The sequence below is a fragment of the Labeo rohita genome, chromosome 14 (genome assembly GCF_022985175.1).
Source record: "Labeo rohita strain BAU-BD-2019 chromosome 14, IGBB_LRoh.1.0, whole genome shotgun sequence".
NCBI lineage: Eukaryota > Metazoa > Chordata > Actinopteri > Cypriniformes > Cyprinidae > Labeo > Labeo rohita.
Genome location: NC_066882.1, coordinates 7,781,647 through 7,801,581, shown reverse-complemented (window position 1 = coordinate 7,801,581; position 19,935 = coordinate 7,781,647). Strand labels below are relative to the sequence as shown.

At 36.0% G+C, this 19,935-nt stretch overlaps 1 protein-coding gene across 1 annotated transcript in view; it reads left to right on the top strand.

The window, feature by feature from the left end:
* The window catches only part of gpc4 (glypican 4), a 47,151-nt gene that overhangs the window by 8,188 nt on the left and 19,028 nt on the right, over positions 1 to 19,935 (top strand). The window contains exon 2 of the mRNA XM_051127731.1: positions 19,929 to 19,935. This exon is cut by the window's right edge and continues 152 nt beyond it. Within this exon, the coding sequence (XP_050983688.1) occupies positions 19,929 to 19,935 (7 nt within the window). The remainder of the gene's footprint in view (positions 1 to 19,928) is intronic.

Sequence of the window (19,935 nt, the reverse complement as noted above, 5' to 3'; positions counted from 1 at the left end):
AAGAAGGGCGGCAGTGAGAGGCAACTTAACATGTTGCTAAGAGGAGCTGCCACGGCGTTTGATTGAGCGAGAGCGTGTGACCCGCTAGCGGGGAATGTGAGGAACGCTCCGAAACGTGGCCCGGGGCGGGATTCGCGGGCTCTGACTCACCCTGAGTCATCTGTGTGCTCTGAATGGGGCAGATGTGCACAGACATGAAGAAAAAAGCCCCACACACACTCGACCCAAGACGTGTGTCTCTTGTGACATTGTTATTGTAGTTTGTGGTTTTCCCTGAGTAAATCTGGCACAGCGCAGAGTGATGTCGGATGGGTACTGTGTAAAATCTGGCCCTGTGTTTGTGGCTTTCCACACTTGAAGGCAGATACAGGCTGCCACTGAAGTTCCTTGTTAACACTTCCCATTTGCATGCTGTTAAATCGACACTCCCTGGGCCCCCAAACTTGGCCGGTGCGTCTGTTCCTGTTCTCTCGCATCCCGCTGGATAGGGACGGCTTTGTAGGAAGTGTTTGTGCCGAAGCAGCTTTTTTCGCTCTCTCTCTCTCCTTGTGCCGTTTTATCCATCCTTGGTAGTCTTGTCCAAGTGTTATCCCCTGTTCCTTTCATTTGTCCCACTCTTTTCACCTCCCTATCTGCTCTGTGTGTGGGAAGCTTTCCAGATGATTTTAATACCAAAACAGACTGCTACAGTGATGGCTGGTGTTTGCTCAAACTCTTCCGCCCGTGGCTTTGTTATCAGGCATGAGCATGGCCGATATGTGCTGGAGTTTTCGAGCAGATACGGACTAGAGTCTTGAGCTTTGGATACAGTTCTCCTCTGGGACATTCCCTTAACCTCATTTCTCCGTGTGTGTTATTTGAGAGGTGGTTTGTCTTTTTTCTTTGACTGGTTTCAGTCACATTGGTGTTGGTGCTTCAGCCATGAGCAGAGCTCAGAGATCTTCTCCCAAGGTGTGCTCCTCACTTCATAAAATATTAAAACCTCCAAAAGCTGCATAAATGCAACCAAATGAGAAATGCTAGGGGTTTAAAATAAGAATCAGAATCAGAATTAGTTTTATTCGCCAAGCGTGCGCAAACACACAAGGAATTTGTTGTGTTTTTTTAAGGAGCATACATGCATGCATATCTGAAAGAAACCATTTAAATAAGTAAAACTTAACAATAAATAAAGTGTATGAATCTGGAACATGATTTATGTACAGATTTGTGCGTTATTTACTCTGTACAGCTGTATAAATAAAAAAGTGCATATGTATTTACATATGCATGCATAAATGTAGTTCACCATTTTTCCTCATCAAACTGCTTGATGCACAAGTGCATCACAATATATAAGTTTAGCGTCTAAAAAAAAACAACAAAAAAAAAAAGCGTCACTTTTTTCAGGACGCATTAAATTGATCAAAAGTGACAGTAAAGTCTTGTTTTTTGTTTCAAATAAATGCTGTTCTCTTGAACTCAGTATTCATCAAATAATCCTGAAAAAAATGCAATACGGCTTTCTCAAAAATATTAAGCAAACTGTTTATCACACTGATAGAAATAAGTAATGTTTCTTAGGCAAATCAGCATATTATAATGATTTCTGAAGGATCACTTGACATTAAAATCTTGAGTAATGATGCTGAAAATTTAGCTTTGCCACCAAGAATAAACGACGTTTTAGAATTTATTCAAATAGAAAAGTTATAATTCACAATATTATTCAAATAAATGCAGCCTTGGTGAACATAAGAGACTTTCAAAACGAAACTATACTAATGCCTATACAAATAAATATTGAGTTGGTAACACTTTAGAATAAAGTTCAGTTTGTCAACATTAGTTAATGCATTGTTAAGAAATAACCGTGAGCAATTTATAAACATTTCATGTTCATTTGTGACCCTGGACCACAAAACCAGTCTTAAATAGCACGGATATATTTGTAGCAATAGCCAAAAATACATTGTAGAGGTCAAAATGATCTTGTATGCCAAAAATCATTAGGATATTAGGATCATGTTCCATGAAGATATTTTGTAAATGTCCTACCGCTAATATATCAAAACTTAAGTTTGCATTGCTAAGTGCGTAATTTGGACAAATTTAAAAGCATTTTTCTCAATGTTTTATTTCTTTTTTATTTTTTGCACCCTCAGATTCCAAATTTTCAAATAGTTGAATCTCAGTCAAATACTGTCCTGTCCAAACAAACCATACATCAATGAAAAGCTTGTATAAATCTCAATTTCAAAAAATTTACCCTTATGATTGGTTTTGTGGTCCAGGGTCGCATTTTTAAAACATTAATGAATGTTAATTTACCCAATGTTTTAAGAAATGTATTAGTATATGTAAAAATATTTAAAATTGTGAGCCAACAGTGAAAACGCGTTAACAAATTGAACCTAATTGTAAAGTGTTACCGAAACGTGATATGATTGTTTCATAACAGCCTTAATGTAAAACACTAATGATAATTATGACTACATTACGTCTGTGGTTTTTCTCCCGCCTCTCGCAATCATTTGTGGCTGTTTTGAGAGACGAGAGATGTAGGCCAGGGGCTCATCTGGGTTTTGGGCAGAAGCCCTTCGCTCTGGGAATGTTCCAGATTTCCTGTAATCCCTGCTAATTACTCCCACGGCCAACATCAAGACTCCCCCTGATGAGCCTCAGACCAGCGCTCGCTTATATACGGCCTGTTCGATTACCTAATTCTTCACTTCATGCACAGCGTTTGGAGAGAATGGAGAATTGAGGTGGTGTGTGTTCGGCCAGACGGGCAGAGGCGGTTAAAGAGCTCCCTCGCAGACCTCCGTCAATTTAACTGACGAGGTGATGGGAACTCTTAAAACAGTCATCAAAACCAAATGCCTCGGCTCCGGTCCCACCTCTGGCTCTGATGTTTAAGTGCTTCTTTCTTTTTTCCTTCTAGTCTAGTATGAGTGTTCAGTTTGCCACAAGTCACTCAGACTGGATGAAAGTTTTTGAGGTGGGGCATAGCCAAGTCATAGCGATGATTTCATAGAAACAAAATGGAGGTCTGCAAACTTCAAAATGGCCACATTTGATCTCCTTTCTCTCTTTGAGAGCAGAAGATCCTCTTATTGGTTGATTTATTGACATGTCCATATATAATATCCTAGCTGGTCGAGATGTCAGTCAAAAGCGTAGTAAGTTTATCCCGGTGTAGGTTTACGTCCGCTACAATCACTTACTGCCGCCGCTCTTCCCACCAGCTTCATGGCTATCCAATTTTCCAAGCCCAACAGGTATATCAGAATCATTGTTGCAGTGTTGTAGCTTTGAGGACTTGGAAATATGATCTTTGGCCTGACCTCATCCTGCCCGCGGGCCCCTCTTTTTCTCTTTCGCCATCCCCTCTTCTTTCTTTCTAACGCACAGCGTACGCATTACCTCGATTCTTGTCCGTCAGTTTCGACATCTGGTGGATTTCAGCCGCTCTTAGATGTCGGTTATAAACACTGTCAGAAAACGGCTCGGGCTTCCGGGCTCCTGCGTTAAAGCCTTTCATATGCTGAAGGTTAAGTAGATGTTTTGTTTCTAAAAGCGGATTTTGAGAGCCAGGAAGAATATAAGTATAAAAACGGTGGGGATCTAGACTGCCACGCAGCGAGCGCGTTTGGTTTCGGTCATATGCGGCTTACGGTGGGCTTGCAGATATCCAAACAAGACGTGCTTTGACCTAGATATAGCCCCCTTTTGAACCTCAGGTTGTTTGTGTGGATCTTCTCCGGCTGTTTGAAGTTAAAGAGCTTGCTTTGCTCCGTTCTGTACTGTAGGAGATTATAACACAGATGGAGAAATATACAAAGTGTTGAGTTGTATGGGAAAATCCTTCTGGTGACTATTTTTATACAGGTTATGAAGTACATGTGTGCTTAACTCAAACTTTCTGTGGTTTGAATGTTGAAAGCAAGTTGGTTTCTATTTAATAGGTTTGCGTGTTGGGTATTCAAAGCAATCGATTGTTTGTAAGCAATTACTAACCGGTCACCGCAAGAACATTTCTGTCCTTTGCTGAAATATTAAATTAAGCTTTATTCACTTACAATAGCATACTTAAGCAGTTTGTTTTTGTTGCATAGCAACTAATCTTAAGCTCTTTCATTTATTCCATATTGTCATAAACAATTACAAAGATGTGCTTGGGTGGGGCAACAAGCATTGTTTTATTACATTTCATCCTATGTTTACCTTATAGCATAACTGTTGCTTTGCAGCAGAGCTTTGGTTTGGGATGGTTGGCGTTTGAGGGGAAAAGTGAGTTTCCTGCAATCCCCCCGAGCGTTTGTTACCATTTGACTGATTATTTTAGGTGATGTATGTATTGTCACTGCTCAGCCAGGCCTGCAGTTTCTCACGTTGGATCTTCCCACCCCCTGCTAACCTCTCCACTGTCATCCATCTGTGTGTGTCTTCATGCAAACATGTGCACAGATGTTAATTTTTGGAAAGGGTTTGAAGATTCCTTCGTTGTAGCATCAGAGTGAGCTGTGTCATCAGCTTTTTTTTTTTTTTTCTTTTTTTTCTTTCTCCTTTTTCAACCCCCTCTTCCTTCTCGTCTCTTCCTGGCCTGTACCTTTTGCCCCTTTTTTCCTCATGGGTAAATAAACGGTGCATTCCAGGCTGTCAGTGTCTCTGCTTACGCACAGACTCATTGTAATTTGTCTTTTATTGTATCTCAGGCTGGAGGTATTGGTTTGGGGCGGGGGGTGTAATTGCTTCCAACTGAACTTTGCTCCATTTCGTGGAGCCGGTGTGTCCACTCCTTCACCACGTCCTGTGCTTGGCTCCATAAGTGGATGAATCAACTATATACTCTAATGTTTCAGTCAGACATGCACTGTTATGGAAAATGTTGATGACCATTTTGGCTGTTTTTCAACAAAAATGCACCAAATGAAATCCGTTATTAGTCATAAATGATTTTTTTTTAGTGCTGTCAAATATCACATTTATTGACTGACACTAATGACTGATTTCGTTTCGTGCATTTTTGTTGGAAATACAGGCAAAATAGTTTAAATTTATAACATTAGTAAACATTGTTTACACACCATTGTTTATGATTTTGTAAAAAAAATTTCTCTAATGTTATTGAATTAGATCAATATATTTGAGCCAATAATTTGTAGTTAAATGGTCATGGGACCTCAGATTTTTACTTGGTTTATTTAATTAACTGAATGATAAAATAGAATAATTATTATATCTGAAAAAAAAAAAAAATATATTAAATGTATTATATTTATTAAAATTCATACATTTGAAATTTATTCTAAATAAATCATTTTAAAAAGTTATCATGTAAAAAAAGTTTAATATTTTATATGAAATAAATTAAAATAAAATAAAAATATTTTAAAAATGAAATTTTAATGAAAACATTAAAAAGTAAAATATTGTATTTAAAACTAAAAAAGTCAACTAGACTTAAAAAATTACTTTCAAATTTTGCTTTTTTTTGTTTTCAAAGATGTGTGGGTGTGTATCTTCCTTCCAGTGATTCATAGTGTTTGTTAAATGATTGTTGGATGAAACTGTATTGTTTGATATGTGTTACTGGCCAATATATTAGCTGTTGCTTTCAAAATATAAAGAATTATTAGCTATTCGTCTCACCATATCAGTGCATCCACAGCAATCAGGCATCAAAGCATTTTAATGTGCAATCAAAATACTTTTATGAAATCAATGTACTTGAAAATCAGTACTTGATATTCTCATTGCCATGTTGTGCTTGTCTAGTTTCACCAATGAGATCTAACCCTGTTTGGTCACTAACTGACTTTTATTAAGTTTGAATGAGAAACTTTACACTCCGGCATTCGTGAAAGGACTATATCAGTAATGAACAACAGAGATCCGTCGATTCCTCTGTTAAACTCCAAACATGCAGTGTCCTGACTTTTAATGCGTCTGTGAAAGAGCCGGTCCAAGTTAAATGATTCACAATGAGGTGACCTGGGAAGTGGTGTAGGCAGGGAGCTTTTGTGAACGGAGACAAAGCCGGAGACGGCACGCTGGGGCGGGAGAGGGGAGACAGACACAGAGTGAGAGGCCGGAGAGATGTTGTGGAATCTCCCCGGGGACTTCTGGGTAAATGTTCATGGATGGCAGCCTTTTGGAATGCTTACCAGTGGGGAGTTTTAATTGGCCAGAGGCCCTGCTCTGGTTTAGCAATCAGAGATTGACTGGTACAAAAGGATGAGAGCTTGTGGGTGATCGCTCAAGTGTGTACATCAATCTAACATATGCACCGATTCGGAGTTTCGGAGGATTTACGTGGTATTAAGACTCCCTGGCCGGCATCTGGTTTGTGTTTTGCGTAGTCTTGATGTTGCTTTGTGCCTAAGTGCACCACAGAAGACCAGGAGATGGTTTAACTGCTGCGCTCTTACCCTGGTTAATGATCACACAAGCGTCTAGACTCATAAGCCTGTTATTAAGAGTCAAGCGTCACGGCTCGCTAGTATACGATCGGGACCTTGACTTTTGATGAGAATGACCGTATTGCTTTGTTTTTTGCGCATTTATTTCCTCTTCATTAACCCGCGTGCCATCTGAAAAGAAAATGTTGGTGGTTTGCTGTTTTGACAGCTGCATGTGAGAGGATTTTAATCCCCGATTAATTTAAGGAAGCATCATTTCGCGCACATGCTTTTCTCGGCCTTGTGGCAGACTGCCATGTGTCTTCAACTCTAATTCTCCTCAGATGAAATTCCTAATCTCTGAACCATTTCAAAGCGAACTTTGAGTGCTTGTTTTATATGATTTGAATGAAGAGCTCAGCAAGAAGTGGATTTGAACATTTCTGTGGGCCTAAATCTTTTTTGGATGTGATTTATGCAAGTTCAGAGTGCAACCAGATGTAGGTAGCGCTGACTGTAACTCTTGTTCTAAGATGTTTCTACTGAAACAAGGGGTAGTTGACATGAAATACTTTCTTGGTATGTTAGCACGTCATTCAATGCAACATAATGTAGTTCATCTCAAATTTTTTTTTTTTTATTATTCTAATGCTGTTTTTTGAGCTTATAATAACTGAGAGACTGTGAGGAATATTTATATTTTTAAAGCTGCGATGAAGACTCTTGTTCTGTCCAAGGCAGATCGGCTGAATGCGAGCTTAAAGTGAAAATTATGAAAATGAAATGAAAATGATTTACTCAGCCTCAAGCTATCCTAAGTGTATATTACTTTCTTCTTTCAGACGAATACAATTAGAGTTATGTTAAAAAAAAATGTCCTGGCTCTTTAAAGCTTTATAATGGCAGTGAATGGGTGTTGAGATTTTAATGTCCAATAAAGTGCATCCATCCATCATAAAAAGTACTCCACATAACTCCAGGGGTTAACAAAGGCCTTCTGCAGTGAATTTATGTGTTTGTGTGAGAAAAATATCCTTATTTAAAAGTTTATAAACCTGTCTACCGTTTATAAAGTTTTAAATATGGATATTTTTCTTACACAAATGCATCGATTTGCTTTATTAACTCCCTGGATCCATGTGGAGCGCTTTTTATGATGAATGGATGCACTTTAGTGGACTTCAAAATCTCAACACCCATTCACTGCCATTATAAAGCTGGGAAGAACCAGGAGGTTTTGTAATATTACTCTGACTGTATTCTGAAAGAAGAAAGTCATATACACCTAGGATGGCTTGAGGGTGAATAAATTAAGGGGTAATTTTCATTTTTGGGGTAACTGCCCCTTTAAAGTCCGTTGCAATAAGGGGGCAGGGTAAATAATTGGAGAAGTGCAGCATATCTCACTGGATTAATTAAATTAATTAATTAAAAATTACAACATGCAAACTTTAGAAATGTATTGTCACACTGCAAGACTAATTAAAATGAAGGTAGAATTGTAAAAAAGTAAATAATCAGTACTTAAAATATGCGTTTTCCATTATGCATTGCTATAAAATTTAACCTAAAAAATTCATGGACATGTTTTGCATCTACCCTTAATGCACTGTTGAACTTTTCTCACATTCTTGACTGCACAGTTACCTCTGTAAAACCTTTGATTAACCATTAACAATTAGAAGGTGAGAAAAAAGTCTTTCTAGTCTAAACTTTGTTATCCTGTCATGAATTTAAAATGAATATTTTGGCCAAACAGTAATCTGGCAGTGCTTTTGTTTTGTCTAATCGCTCTGTGTGTTGCTTCCTTTATTTCGGCCTTTGCCGGACACGAGGGCCATAGTTTGACAGAATGAGCCCGTGTGTCCCCCGCTTGGCTGGACTGCACCGTATTGTAACAGGGTTTCCTGTCCTGCACAAGTGTCAGTTGGGCCACTTGGCGTGGGATATCCTGCTCGTTAACTCGGTTCCTCATTAATATGACACTTGCCCCATGGGGCTGCAGAGAGAAGTGTCGCTCAAAGGATAACGCTCAACCCTGATTAAATAGCAAAAGGGATCAGCGGCGCTCATTCCAAACGAGGTATGATACGTGACCTCTGCGGACGGATCGACTAGGTGGAGGGAGTAAACAACCTACTTAAGGAAAATGCCTAGCAGTGTAGCCTCTGAATGTGGCCTTAGAGGATCAGGGGAATAGTAGGTGCTCTCCTTGGAGCAGGAGGAGGATATGTCAGGAATGGAAAGGGGGGCTGGATTAGAAAAACATCGCTCTAATTGTAGGTCAACAGACCTGTGAAGTGAGTTTTTTTTGCTGATGTTTTCATAGTGTTAGACCTGTGGAATGTGTCCTTGAGCACAGTCTCTGAGTTTCTGAATTGCCTCCTTCACATTACCTCTGCGATCAGCTCTGTTAGTGCCGTTAACAGGATCAACAGAAAGTGCATGAGTGCATTGGCCTGTTTGGGGAAAATAGGATTTTTCTTTGCTCTTTTGAATACAGATTGTAGACAAATTCTAAAGATCATCAAGCTCATTTGTGGAAAATAAGTGGAGAAAGTGGGTCATTCTGAATGCATCATGTTTGATGTCAGAGGTATTAGTGTATTAACATATGGCAGTTCACATTTATGCATTTGTTTATGCAAGGCTTCCCAAATCGGGCTTTGCAAACCCCTGAGGTAAGGCCTTGTGATTTCTGTGATGCAGAAAACATGGATGGGATCGCAGAATCCAGTCATAAAAATGAAATGTACTTTATGACTGCTCTGAGAGTCATCTCATGAGCATTTTACAGTTTCTTTTGAGAAAAACTATCATCATGTATACAAAAAGACACTTAAAGGTCTTCACAGCAACCCGTCAAAATAAAAGTTCAATTTATCTTGAAGAAACTGTGACAGAAATATGTTACATAACTTAATAATGGTAGCACTATTACTGCTAATAAAATTATTATAAAGACATTATTTTTAAAGGGAATCTTTACCAGAATTTTTGTTACCAACATTTATTTAGCATAAAAATATAAATACACAACACCGTATTTCTGAAAATATAAATAAATAAATACATAAAATATAGTTTTTAAAATAAAATCAAGTAATTAGAGATGCGTGATTTAAAATTTAATGAAACAATTTAAATGAAATTCCGAAAATTTCATAGGGCCGTTAAATGTAACTTTGGTAAAACCTCTAATAAATTTATGTTAAATATCGTAGGTTTCATTATTTTAATTCATTAGACTTTTTACTTAATAAAATAAATAAAACTAAGTCTAAGTCTAGAAAAATGTAAACAAAAAAATGGAATTTGGAAAAAAATAAATAAAGGAATTTAATTTAAAAAATAAAACTGATTTCATGCAGTTCATGAGGGAATAAAAGTGGGTTTATGAATTAATGAAACGAAAAATAATTAAATGGGGCTGCTAATAGTAATAAATGACTATAATAAAAATAAAGTAAAATTATCATTATTATCATTGGCATCAGAGAACTTTAAGCATGCAAATGATTGAAATATTAACGTAAAATATCAAGGTGTATTTTAAGTAAATATTTTACATTTGAATGGTTTAGCTGACAAAAATGTTTGGGATCCCCTGCTCCAATTTATCCATATTAGCTATTCAAAACAATGTCATTTACATAATGGAATTTACTATTTACAGGTTTCTCAAACAGTCCTGCCCCAAATGCATGACAATTGAGCCTAGTCTTAAAACGTCAACAAACATAGCAATGTTTTGATCATGGCTCAGTGTTTAAGGAAATCTTTTCCAGGGAATCAGCCTATAAATTGCTTGTTTTTAGCTGAAGCATTAAGCTATATTTGAGTTTTATTTTAACAACAGGTACAATAGCAAAAACTGCCTATGTCGTTTTTAAAAACAGTCTTTAAAAACTAAAAAGTGATGCCCTTAACATAACTACACCATGCAAAAAATTTAAATGCAGAAAGTGTAGAATATGTTGTTTAAGAAGGGAAAAAGGTAACCATTTAGACTGACATAGAGCGAATAAACCTTGTCTCATTAAATCCAATGAATGTTACAGGACAATATGGCCTACATGTAAGCGTTAAGTGCCTCCTTAGCAAGGCCTGTTTTTCTCAGTGCTTCACTCCAAGTGCCATAAAACGACCCCCTTGACATCATCCACCATTTTGTTTAGCGATCGTATGCACCGGCCAGCTCTGCTGTCATTTCCATTTAGGCGTCCTACATTTATTGCGAGCCTCTGAAAGGCATCATTGTGCTGGCAATAGTGTTGTAAACTTGTCACAGCGGTGTTTGAGAGATGCTGGATTGGATTTGGAGAGAAAGAGAAAGTAATTCCCCTCTTTATTACCGCCATATGAGCAGTTGCTCTGTAATAATGGGTTCCTGTTACAGTTTTCCCGTTTGAATGTGCTCCCATTGCGGTGGGAACCGCACAATGAAAACCTGAGGAGTTGTATCTTTACCTTCTCTACAACTCTATTAATAGAAAGGGCCAGCTGTTTCTTCATGAACAAGATGTAAATTGTGGCCTCGGTGAGTGAACCGAAGGATTTAGACTTTTAGGATAGATTTTAATAAAGATTCAGTGCTAACGCTGAACAAGTCTAGGCGATATTGCTAAAAATCAGTCTAGTTCAGTCTCTATATTCATGCATTTGCTCTGTTTATGTCATCCGTTTCATGCAGGTAAATTTAAAATGTTTATTTGTATGTAAAATACTGGAAAACATGGCTAAATACTTTTAATTTACAATTAAAATGAATATATGTGAAGGTGTTTATTAATATGAAAACTTCCTAGCTCATTCCAGGATTATAAATTGAAATAAAAGGCACTATCAAATCATATTATTTTCAGATTGTGACACAAGGAAAGATTGCCTATTCCTAAACAGCATTTCATTACATCAGACTTGTGCAGTGAAATGCACTTTTGAAAACTTAATGGTAAAATAAAAGTACGAAAGGCATCATGATACTCATAATGTCACTTTAATTTTATATTGCCAGCAAATATATTATGGAAACTCAGTATCACCCAGCGCTAATGATTACCAAGAGTGCCTGTAGAAATATAAAACTGTGTTTTCTGGCTCTTGTTGTTTTTGTAAAGCACTGTAACTCCTAAGTGAACATTTTGTGTGCTTTATAAATGCTTCAGAGTCTAGCTAAAAAAAATTATAGTTCAGTCTCTATATTTATGCATTTGTTCTGTTTTTGTCATCCATTTCATGCAAGTAAATTTAAAATGTTTGATTGCAAGCAAAATACTGTAAAACATGGCTAAATAGTTTTAATTTACGATTTAAATTAATGTATTTGATAGTTTTTTTTAATTTAACTATTTGTCCATAAGGCATCAATTTAAACTCAATTTTCACCAAAATGTTTTAATATGAAAACTTCCCAGCTCATTCCAGCATTAAAAATTGGAATAAATTACACTATCAAACCATTTTATTTGTAGGTTGTGACACAAGGAAAGATTTTCTAACCCTAAACAACATTTCATTACATCAGACTTGTGCAGTGAAATGCACTTTTAAAAACTTAATGGTGAAATAAAAGTACAAAAGGCATCATGATACTCATAATGCTGCTTGAACTTTATATTGCCAGCAAATATATTGTGGAAACTCGATATCACCCAGTGCTAGTGATTACCAAAAGTGCCTCTAGGAAAATAAAACTGTTTTTAGCCTCTTGTTTTTGTTGCACTGTAACTTTTTGTGCACTTTATAAATGCTTGAGAGCTATTGCATGATGTCCTTTCAGGCCGTTAGACAGAATACAGGGAAGGACGATTGTCAGGAGACATTGTGAAGGCTCTCATTCCTCCACCCTGTATTCATGAGCCTGTAAATGAAGGATGGACAGTCCAAAGATAGCCTGAGGCCACACAAAGAGAGGAGTGCTGAGATCTGTCTTCATGCAGATGGTGTGAAGGCAGGAGAGTGCATGTCTGAACATGCAAGGCGCATTTTCCAGGAGACAACCGTATAATAGAAGGCTATGATTTAGAAATCACATATCTAGCTCTTATCTGTCTGCAGTGCCTGCGCTCAATTTCGCTCTGCCTTTATCCCATTAAACCGCTCTCGTCTCAAAGCTAATAGCAACGCACGAGCGTCTTCTGCCAAAAGGAGGGAGTGTGCTCATTAAATGCTCATTCCACAAAGGTTTCAAGCAATACTCATTTGGAGCATTTCCCCTGAAGGTTTGATGTTTTATCACCATCTGCAAGTTGTTGTTGTCTCTTATGAAATCTAGCCAAAACAACACATCTGATTTAGTTGGGTCTCGAACTCCAGGCCACAACAGAGGGGAAAAAAAACTTCTTGTCAAATAGTAGTTCCCCTCCTTCTGTGGTTACAGTCTTGTGCTTGTGTAAAGATGACTCTGGTGTTGGGATGTCAGCCATGTTGTTTTGTAGTCAAGTAGTCAACTTTCACAGGAGTGCGTGAATCATGTTGTCACTTCCATTTTGAATGTCTCCCGTCACTGTGAGGAATAGTCTTTTTTGCACCTTAAAACTACACTGTAAGAAAAATTACGTAAAAATTTCAGTAAAAAAACTGGCAGCTGTAAATACCAGAATTTTACCGTAAAAAATATGGAAGCAACATTTTAGGTTTTTACGGATTTAACTTAAAAATACATTTACAAACTATATTTCATTAAATTATGTAATGTTAATATACCAACCTATGGAAATACTGAAATCAGTTTAGTACCTTTGTAATACACTGATAACCACCAAAAGCAAGTGGTGATGGAAAAAGACACGTGATGAACCAAAGTTCATCACAAGAAGCTGAGAAAGAAAATAATAATATATGTAACCCTTGACCACATAAGGGTCAATTTTTTAAAAAGCTGAATAAAAAAGCTTTCCATTGATGTATGGTTTGTAAGGGTAGGACAATATTTAGCTGAGATAAAACTGTTTGGAAATCTGGAATCTGAGGGTGCAAAAAATCAAAATATTGAGAAAATCGCCTTTAAAGTTGTGCAAACTAAGTTCTTAGCAATGCATATTACTAATCAAAAATTAAGTTTTGATATATTTATGGTAGGAAATATGCAAATGATATTTGGCATAAAAGAAAAATTGATTATTTTGACCCATAAAATGTGTTGTTGGCTATTGCAACAAATATATCCATGCTACTTATGACTGGTTTTGTGGTCCAGGTTCACATATATAAAGAAGGTCCACAATGTCATTCAATACTAAACACGACCATGGTAACATGCATAATACTGAAATAATGCAATAAACATTATTTTAACAACCTTAGATGTAACATACAACCCTAATGTACACAGAAAGACATCAAATTTGAAATGAAATTTGAAATATCTGTAATAAAATGTCCATTACAGTTTTTTTTACCGTACAGAGTAAAGGAACTTACCGTTAACCAATTAATAGGTTTTTACTGTAGCATCTTCAGTCTTTTATCATTAGTCATTTTTACAGTGTAAGGTTGAAACTAAATTAAATTAATATAACACATACATGAAATAAACCTCTTAACATTTCAAGTTTTGACATTTTGATGTTTTTCATCTTAACAATTCAAAATATAATGGACAGTGATGACACTTTCGCAATATTATGCTTATTTGTGATTAGTTGTTTTTCTTTTTTATTTGCATACTGAATTATTTTTCTTGACATTAGACTGTTAACTGTTAACTGAAACTACTGAAAATTAATTTTTTGTAATTAAAATAAAATATAAATATTACATTAAAAGCTTCTGTTAGTTGCCAAAGCAATGTTTCTGATTTTCTCATTTTCAAGTACTACAGTGGATAAAAGTAAAAACAAAAGCACAATATAAAAATCACTAAAACTTAAACTAAAATTGCAATGAAAACAAATAAAATAGTAGTGTAAATAATACTAAAACAACACTTGTTTTTTTCTTTAAAAAAGACAAACTACAAGGGCCAGAAATCCAGTCTGTTTAACTGTCTTAGGTTCCTATGTCACACATAATTTTCAAAACACATTAGAGTTTATTTTTTCCACCAGGCTTTTCCATTGTTGCATCAGCTAAATATTACAGCCCTTTGAAGTATACTTCCATACTTCAGCCTTGGAAATTAAATATGCCCTCTTCCTAAGGTTAAGGTTGATTCTCCAATACAATTCAGTGTGCAAATAAATACATGAAAGAAGACCAATCACAGTTAATTTATGCAAAGACATCATTGCTGTCAGTTAAACTGACAATGACAATCAACAGTGTCATTACAAAATCTTGCGTATTTGGTTTTTCAATTTTTCTATCCACCTTATTATTCCTGTAAGAGTGGGTGTAGGCATTTGTACATTTTATGGGTGTGGCTTCCGGTCTCATCTGTGTCAAGCTATTTTTAGCTGCACAAAATGGCTCATTTTGCTGCTTGATATTGCAAATTGCTGTGTCTTATCATATTATTTTAATGTATTATCTTAATTCCAAGCACACTGGTTTATAGTGCAAACAGTTTTACTGTTTACTGCATGTTGTTATTCTTCTCGTCATTTCCCTATAGCAGCTAATAGGCTTACTTCTGAGTTGAAGAATAAAGTGGATCATTTTTACTTAAGAATGTGTTTTAATCTTCTATTGAGGAAAAAATTAAAGCTGTGAAATAGCTAAGAAATATGATTTTATTTTTCATATCACAAGCCGGATGTCTCTCCACGGCTCATATTTACCTGAAATGACGGTTACATGCAGAAGCGATGGTGTTGATGACACTCGTGCAGGCATGTGGAAGTTGCCGCATGTGTCTTATTAGGCAGACAACAGGGAAGCCCATTACTCTGTTTCTTTTGGCAACAGCATGTTGATGTGGTGGCCAGAGCGATTTATAGTGACGGCCGGCCTGAAATAATCCCCTAGAGAATTTATGACTTCTGACTCAGAGGGACCGACTTGTGATTGAGTGTGTGTATGTGTGTAATATGTGTGGGTGGTGGGTCTGCTGGTCAGTCCCTTGCAGGGTCACAGTGCATGGCCTGTCTCAGAGGAGTGGCTGTTAACCTTCGACCTCTGTGGTTAAGCCTGCTGGCTAGCGGCATGGGGTTATGGAGGCTGAAGTCTGTCTGGGGCCGGGGAAGAAGATAGGGGTATTGAAGGGGGTGGGGGGAGCGTCAGGACTAATCTGGGTTTTGTCCACAGGGCAATTTCCATCCCTTCATCCGTCAGCAAAACAGAATGTTCTTGGGCCTCCAGAAAAGCAACAGGAAGTGACTTATTGGAGACAGCAATAACAAATCTGTCTTTCAGATTTATATTCAGGTGGTTTACGCCAAAGAATCGCATGTAAACGGATCTTATTTCTGTCAAGGAGTTTGGCCTTGTGTTAAAGCAACATGAAATCACAAAGCCTCCCTTTTGCATGCATCTGCCAAGATTAGCTTGTGCATACAGGTATATTGACTTGAACTCCTAAAGGATAGACGTATTGATTACAAACCTATTAAGTAAAACGTGAAATATGGTGACGTGTCACAATGGCGTTAAGTGCTGCAGAAATGACGCAGTTTTACATTTCAGAGTATGTATAAACTCAAGCAGGCTGTATGCATAGCTTAAAAATTGTTAAAATCACGTTTTCCCCATGCGTTGATCGTTTTGATTAGTTAATGGTCTGTATTGAAATGGTCAAAGGTTCTGAATTGTTTTTCCTGTTCAGTAATTTGCAAGACCTTTCAATTTGGTTCCATTTTCTGTGTTTTTACTAGAATATTTGCTTTGCTTTTTCAGGTTAGGTTCTCTCTCTCTCCAAATGCCCATATACAAAGAGCTGTCTGTTGAGCTGAGATATGATGTACAGGTCTTGTATGTACCTGATGCCAAGTGTGTGAAAGTGAGTGAGTGAGTTGGACTGGGTCCCAGTGGAGTTTGAGGGGTACAGCTGCTCTGGGGCCGCAGCAGGGTGAAGGTGCTGCTCTTTCTCAAAGTTATAGTCTAATTCCTTCAGACTCCTTATGCATAAACTATATGTTTTTTTTTACGCAGCTGTAATGCAAAATTAAGGCGTTTGACTCAAAAAGCAGATTAATAGCTATGCATAAGATGTCCCGTCTCTTACATTAACACACTGCTGCCTCTCCTTCCTGCTCCGCCTGTGTAAAACAAGCCTTGGCAGTGGTCAGTGACAATTCCTCTTGGTTATTTTGTGAGATGGTGATTATTTGTAAGCTCTCAACAGCTCCTCGCTTTTCACCCACGCCGATGTGTTGAGCAGATGCTCCGATGCGAGTTGTGCACTACGATATCTGTGACACATGACAGAATGCACTGCGCCCATTGCAGACAGGCAGTAGTGTGAATGAGTAAACCAAGTTGGTCAATTGCTTCAGAAATGTAGTTTATGGGCCACTTTTCAGGCAAAAATTTAACTAAACAAATTTTGCTTGGTTACCGTGTAAAGAAAAAATATTTCAAATCTTAAAATGTCATTATACTTAAAAGGTTATTTCACGCAAAAATGAAAAATCTGTCATTAGTTACTCACCCTCATGTCATTCCAAACCCGTAAGACCTTCGCTGACCCACAGAGGAGAAGAAATTGTTGTATAAAGTTTTATTGTGTTATCGTAGCTTCGTAACATTATGGTTGCACCATAGTTGCATTGCTGTCTATGCAGGGTCAGAAAGCTTTTGGATTTAAACACAAATATCTTAATTTGTCTTCCAAATTTGAACAAAGGTCTTAAGGCTTTGGAACGACATGAGGGTGAGTAATTAATGACAGAGAGTTAATTTTTGGATGAAGTAACTCTTTAAAAATTGTTTAGATCACTGCTTTCATCCATTAGATCAGTGTGTTGAATGGTTTTTCAATAAATCACTCACTACCATTGGATGAGCGTTGTCGCCTAATTAATATTCATGAGCCATGCTGATAAGATTGACTCACATGAACACCGTGGCCTTCCAGAACATCGAAATTTCAAATATTATTTAAAGCTGCAAGCAGTGTTGAAAGGACCCTGTTTCAGCACCACCCGGTGGCTTTCGGAAAACAGCGAACGGTGGGCAATATGCTTTTAAAATTGTAAACACAGGAGGAATATGTCAGAGTCGTTTATATGTGCTAAACTTCCTGCTGCCAGCTGGTTGCGCTATAAATATACCTGCATATTGTCATAGGTGTCTTCAGGACAGGACTCTTATCAAACAAGAAATTTAGGGCAGATTGGACATTGCACGTTTTACTTAGTATAAAACATATTTCCTGTTGCCAGCAGGTGGCGCTATGACTATAAGTGAATATGAGATATGGATATGTAGATCTCTTCAGGACAGGACTCTTATCAAACGTGAATTTTGGTGCAGAACGTCACAAAGGGCTTTAGATTACACTTACCAAATTTGGTGTTGATCTGTTTAAATCTGTAGGAGTTTGTACGTTTAAATACAACGCCTAAAAATGGCGAACAAGGCTCAAAACTTGCAGAGAACATTCAAAATAACAGACTTCCTGTTGGGTTTCGAACTTCGTATGGGGCTTTTTTTCTAGGTATTGTTGTGTTACAAGTGTCTCCCGAATTTTGTACATGTATGTAAAAGCAGCTCGAGGGGCACTTTGTTAAAATTTTATAGGTGGCGCTGTTGAGTCATTTTGCCACACCCACTTTTGAAACCCATATCAAATTTAAATTTTCACCAATTTTGGCGTGTGGGGAAAAAAAAAAAAAAAAAAAAAAATTTCAGTTTTCGAGCATGTTTAGGTGTTCAAAAATGTGTTAAGTTTGGAGCAAACTAAGCAACTCCAATCAGTGCTCGGGCCCTAAATATGAAATGTGAGCAGCTGAATGTATCTTAACATTGAGAAATGGCTTGAGCGCGGGGATCTCTCATCGATGTGCAATGCGCTCTCCTGAGTGGCCAGTCTCGCTGAAGCAGCATGGGTAGCCAAACCGCCGGTCGGAGTCCATCCTACTGAAAGGACCCTTGTGTTCTCTTGAATTCCAACAACCGCATTAAAAAAAAAGAAAGAAAAACAAAACATTATTGCAGCTGCGACTTTGCAGTCCGCCCTGCTCACACTCCCCATGTTAATGCAACGCCTTGTTTAATCCAGTCACTCGCTGTCCATCTGTGCCGTTCACTCGACGACCGCAGCGCAGGCTTGTTTTCTGATGGGGCGAATCACGGAGAAAGCCCAGGTTACCTTAGAACTACTGAAATGTGCGTCCGCAGGGTCTTGAATATTCAGTTTTTGCTTTTTGTCTAGCATGCCTGTGGCTTGTCAGCTCACTTTATACTGTGTGCACATTGTGTTCACTTCTGTTCTTTGTATTGGATATGAGTTTGACATTAGGTTTTCAGCTTTCTGGTCGCCAAACGTCTAGACATAATTTATTTGATGAAGAATGAGTAACTGAAAGGACTTGCTCTTTAACATTTAAGATTCAAGAGCTTTACTGACATTGTAAAACAGCTTTGTGCTGTCAAATCGTTATATAACATTATAAAGTGACTTGCAAAAGTTGGAGACCACTACTGAAAATTCTTTTTAATTTACAGATTAAATAGAATAGCTGTGAGAAGTTGGTTTACATCTGCACTGTAATAAATAAATAAATAAATAATCTAAAATTAAATATAGGAAAATAAAATAAAATGATCTAAAGATAAAATAAATAAAAAATAAAAAAGAAATGTGAAATAAAAATATAACAAAATACAAAAAAATTAAATATAATATAGAATAAAAATAAAATGAAAAAAATAAAAATTAAATAAACAATAAAATAAAATAAGTAAAATAAAATATTAAAAAATAAAATAAAAAAACTAAATAAAATATAATATATAATATAAAATTAAGATATAAAATAAAATAAAATAAAAAATAAATAAAATATAGAATGAAATAAAGTAAAATAAAAAAATAAATAATAATAATAATAATATACAAAAAACAAATAAAATAAAAAACTAAATAAAATATAATATATAATATAAAGTATAAAATAAGATATAACAAAAAATCAATAAAAATAAAAATAAAATATACAATAAAGTAAAATAAAAAATAAAAAAAATATTATGTATAATATAAAATAAAATATAAAATAAAAACAAAATATATATATAATAAAGTAAAATAAAAAACTATATATATATATATATATATAAAATAAGATCTAAAATAAAGTAAAATTAAATAAAATATAAAATGAAAGTCAAATAAACAAATTAAGTAATTTATTAATAATAATAGTAATAATAGTAATATACAATAAACAAATAAAATATAAATTAAAATTAAATACTATATAAAATAAAATATATAATATAAAATAAAAATAAAATATAAAGTAAAATAAAGTTAAATTAAATAAAATATAAAATATAAAAGGAAATAAAATAAGTAAAATAAAATTAATTTGAAATGAATTTAAAGTTAATTTAATAATTATAATAATGATATATAATAAACAATATTTTGTTAAGCAGTATATAGTTGTATTTGTTTACATTGTTTACACCACTTACACTTCTCTCTGTCTCTTTCAGTAAATCA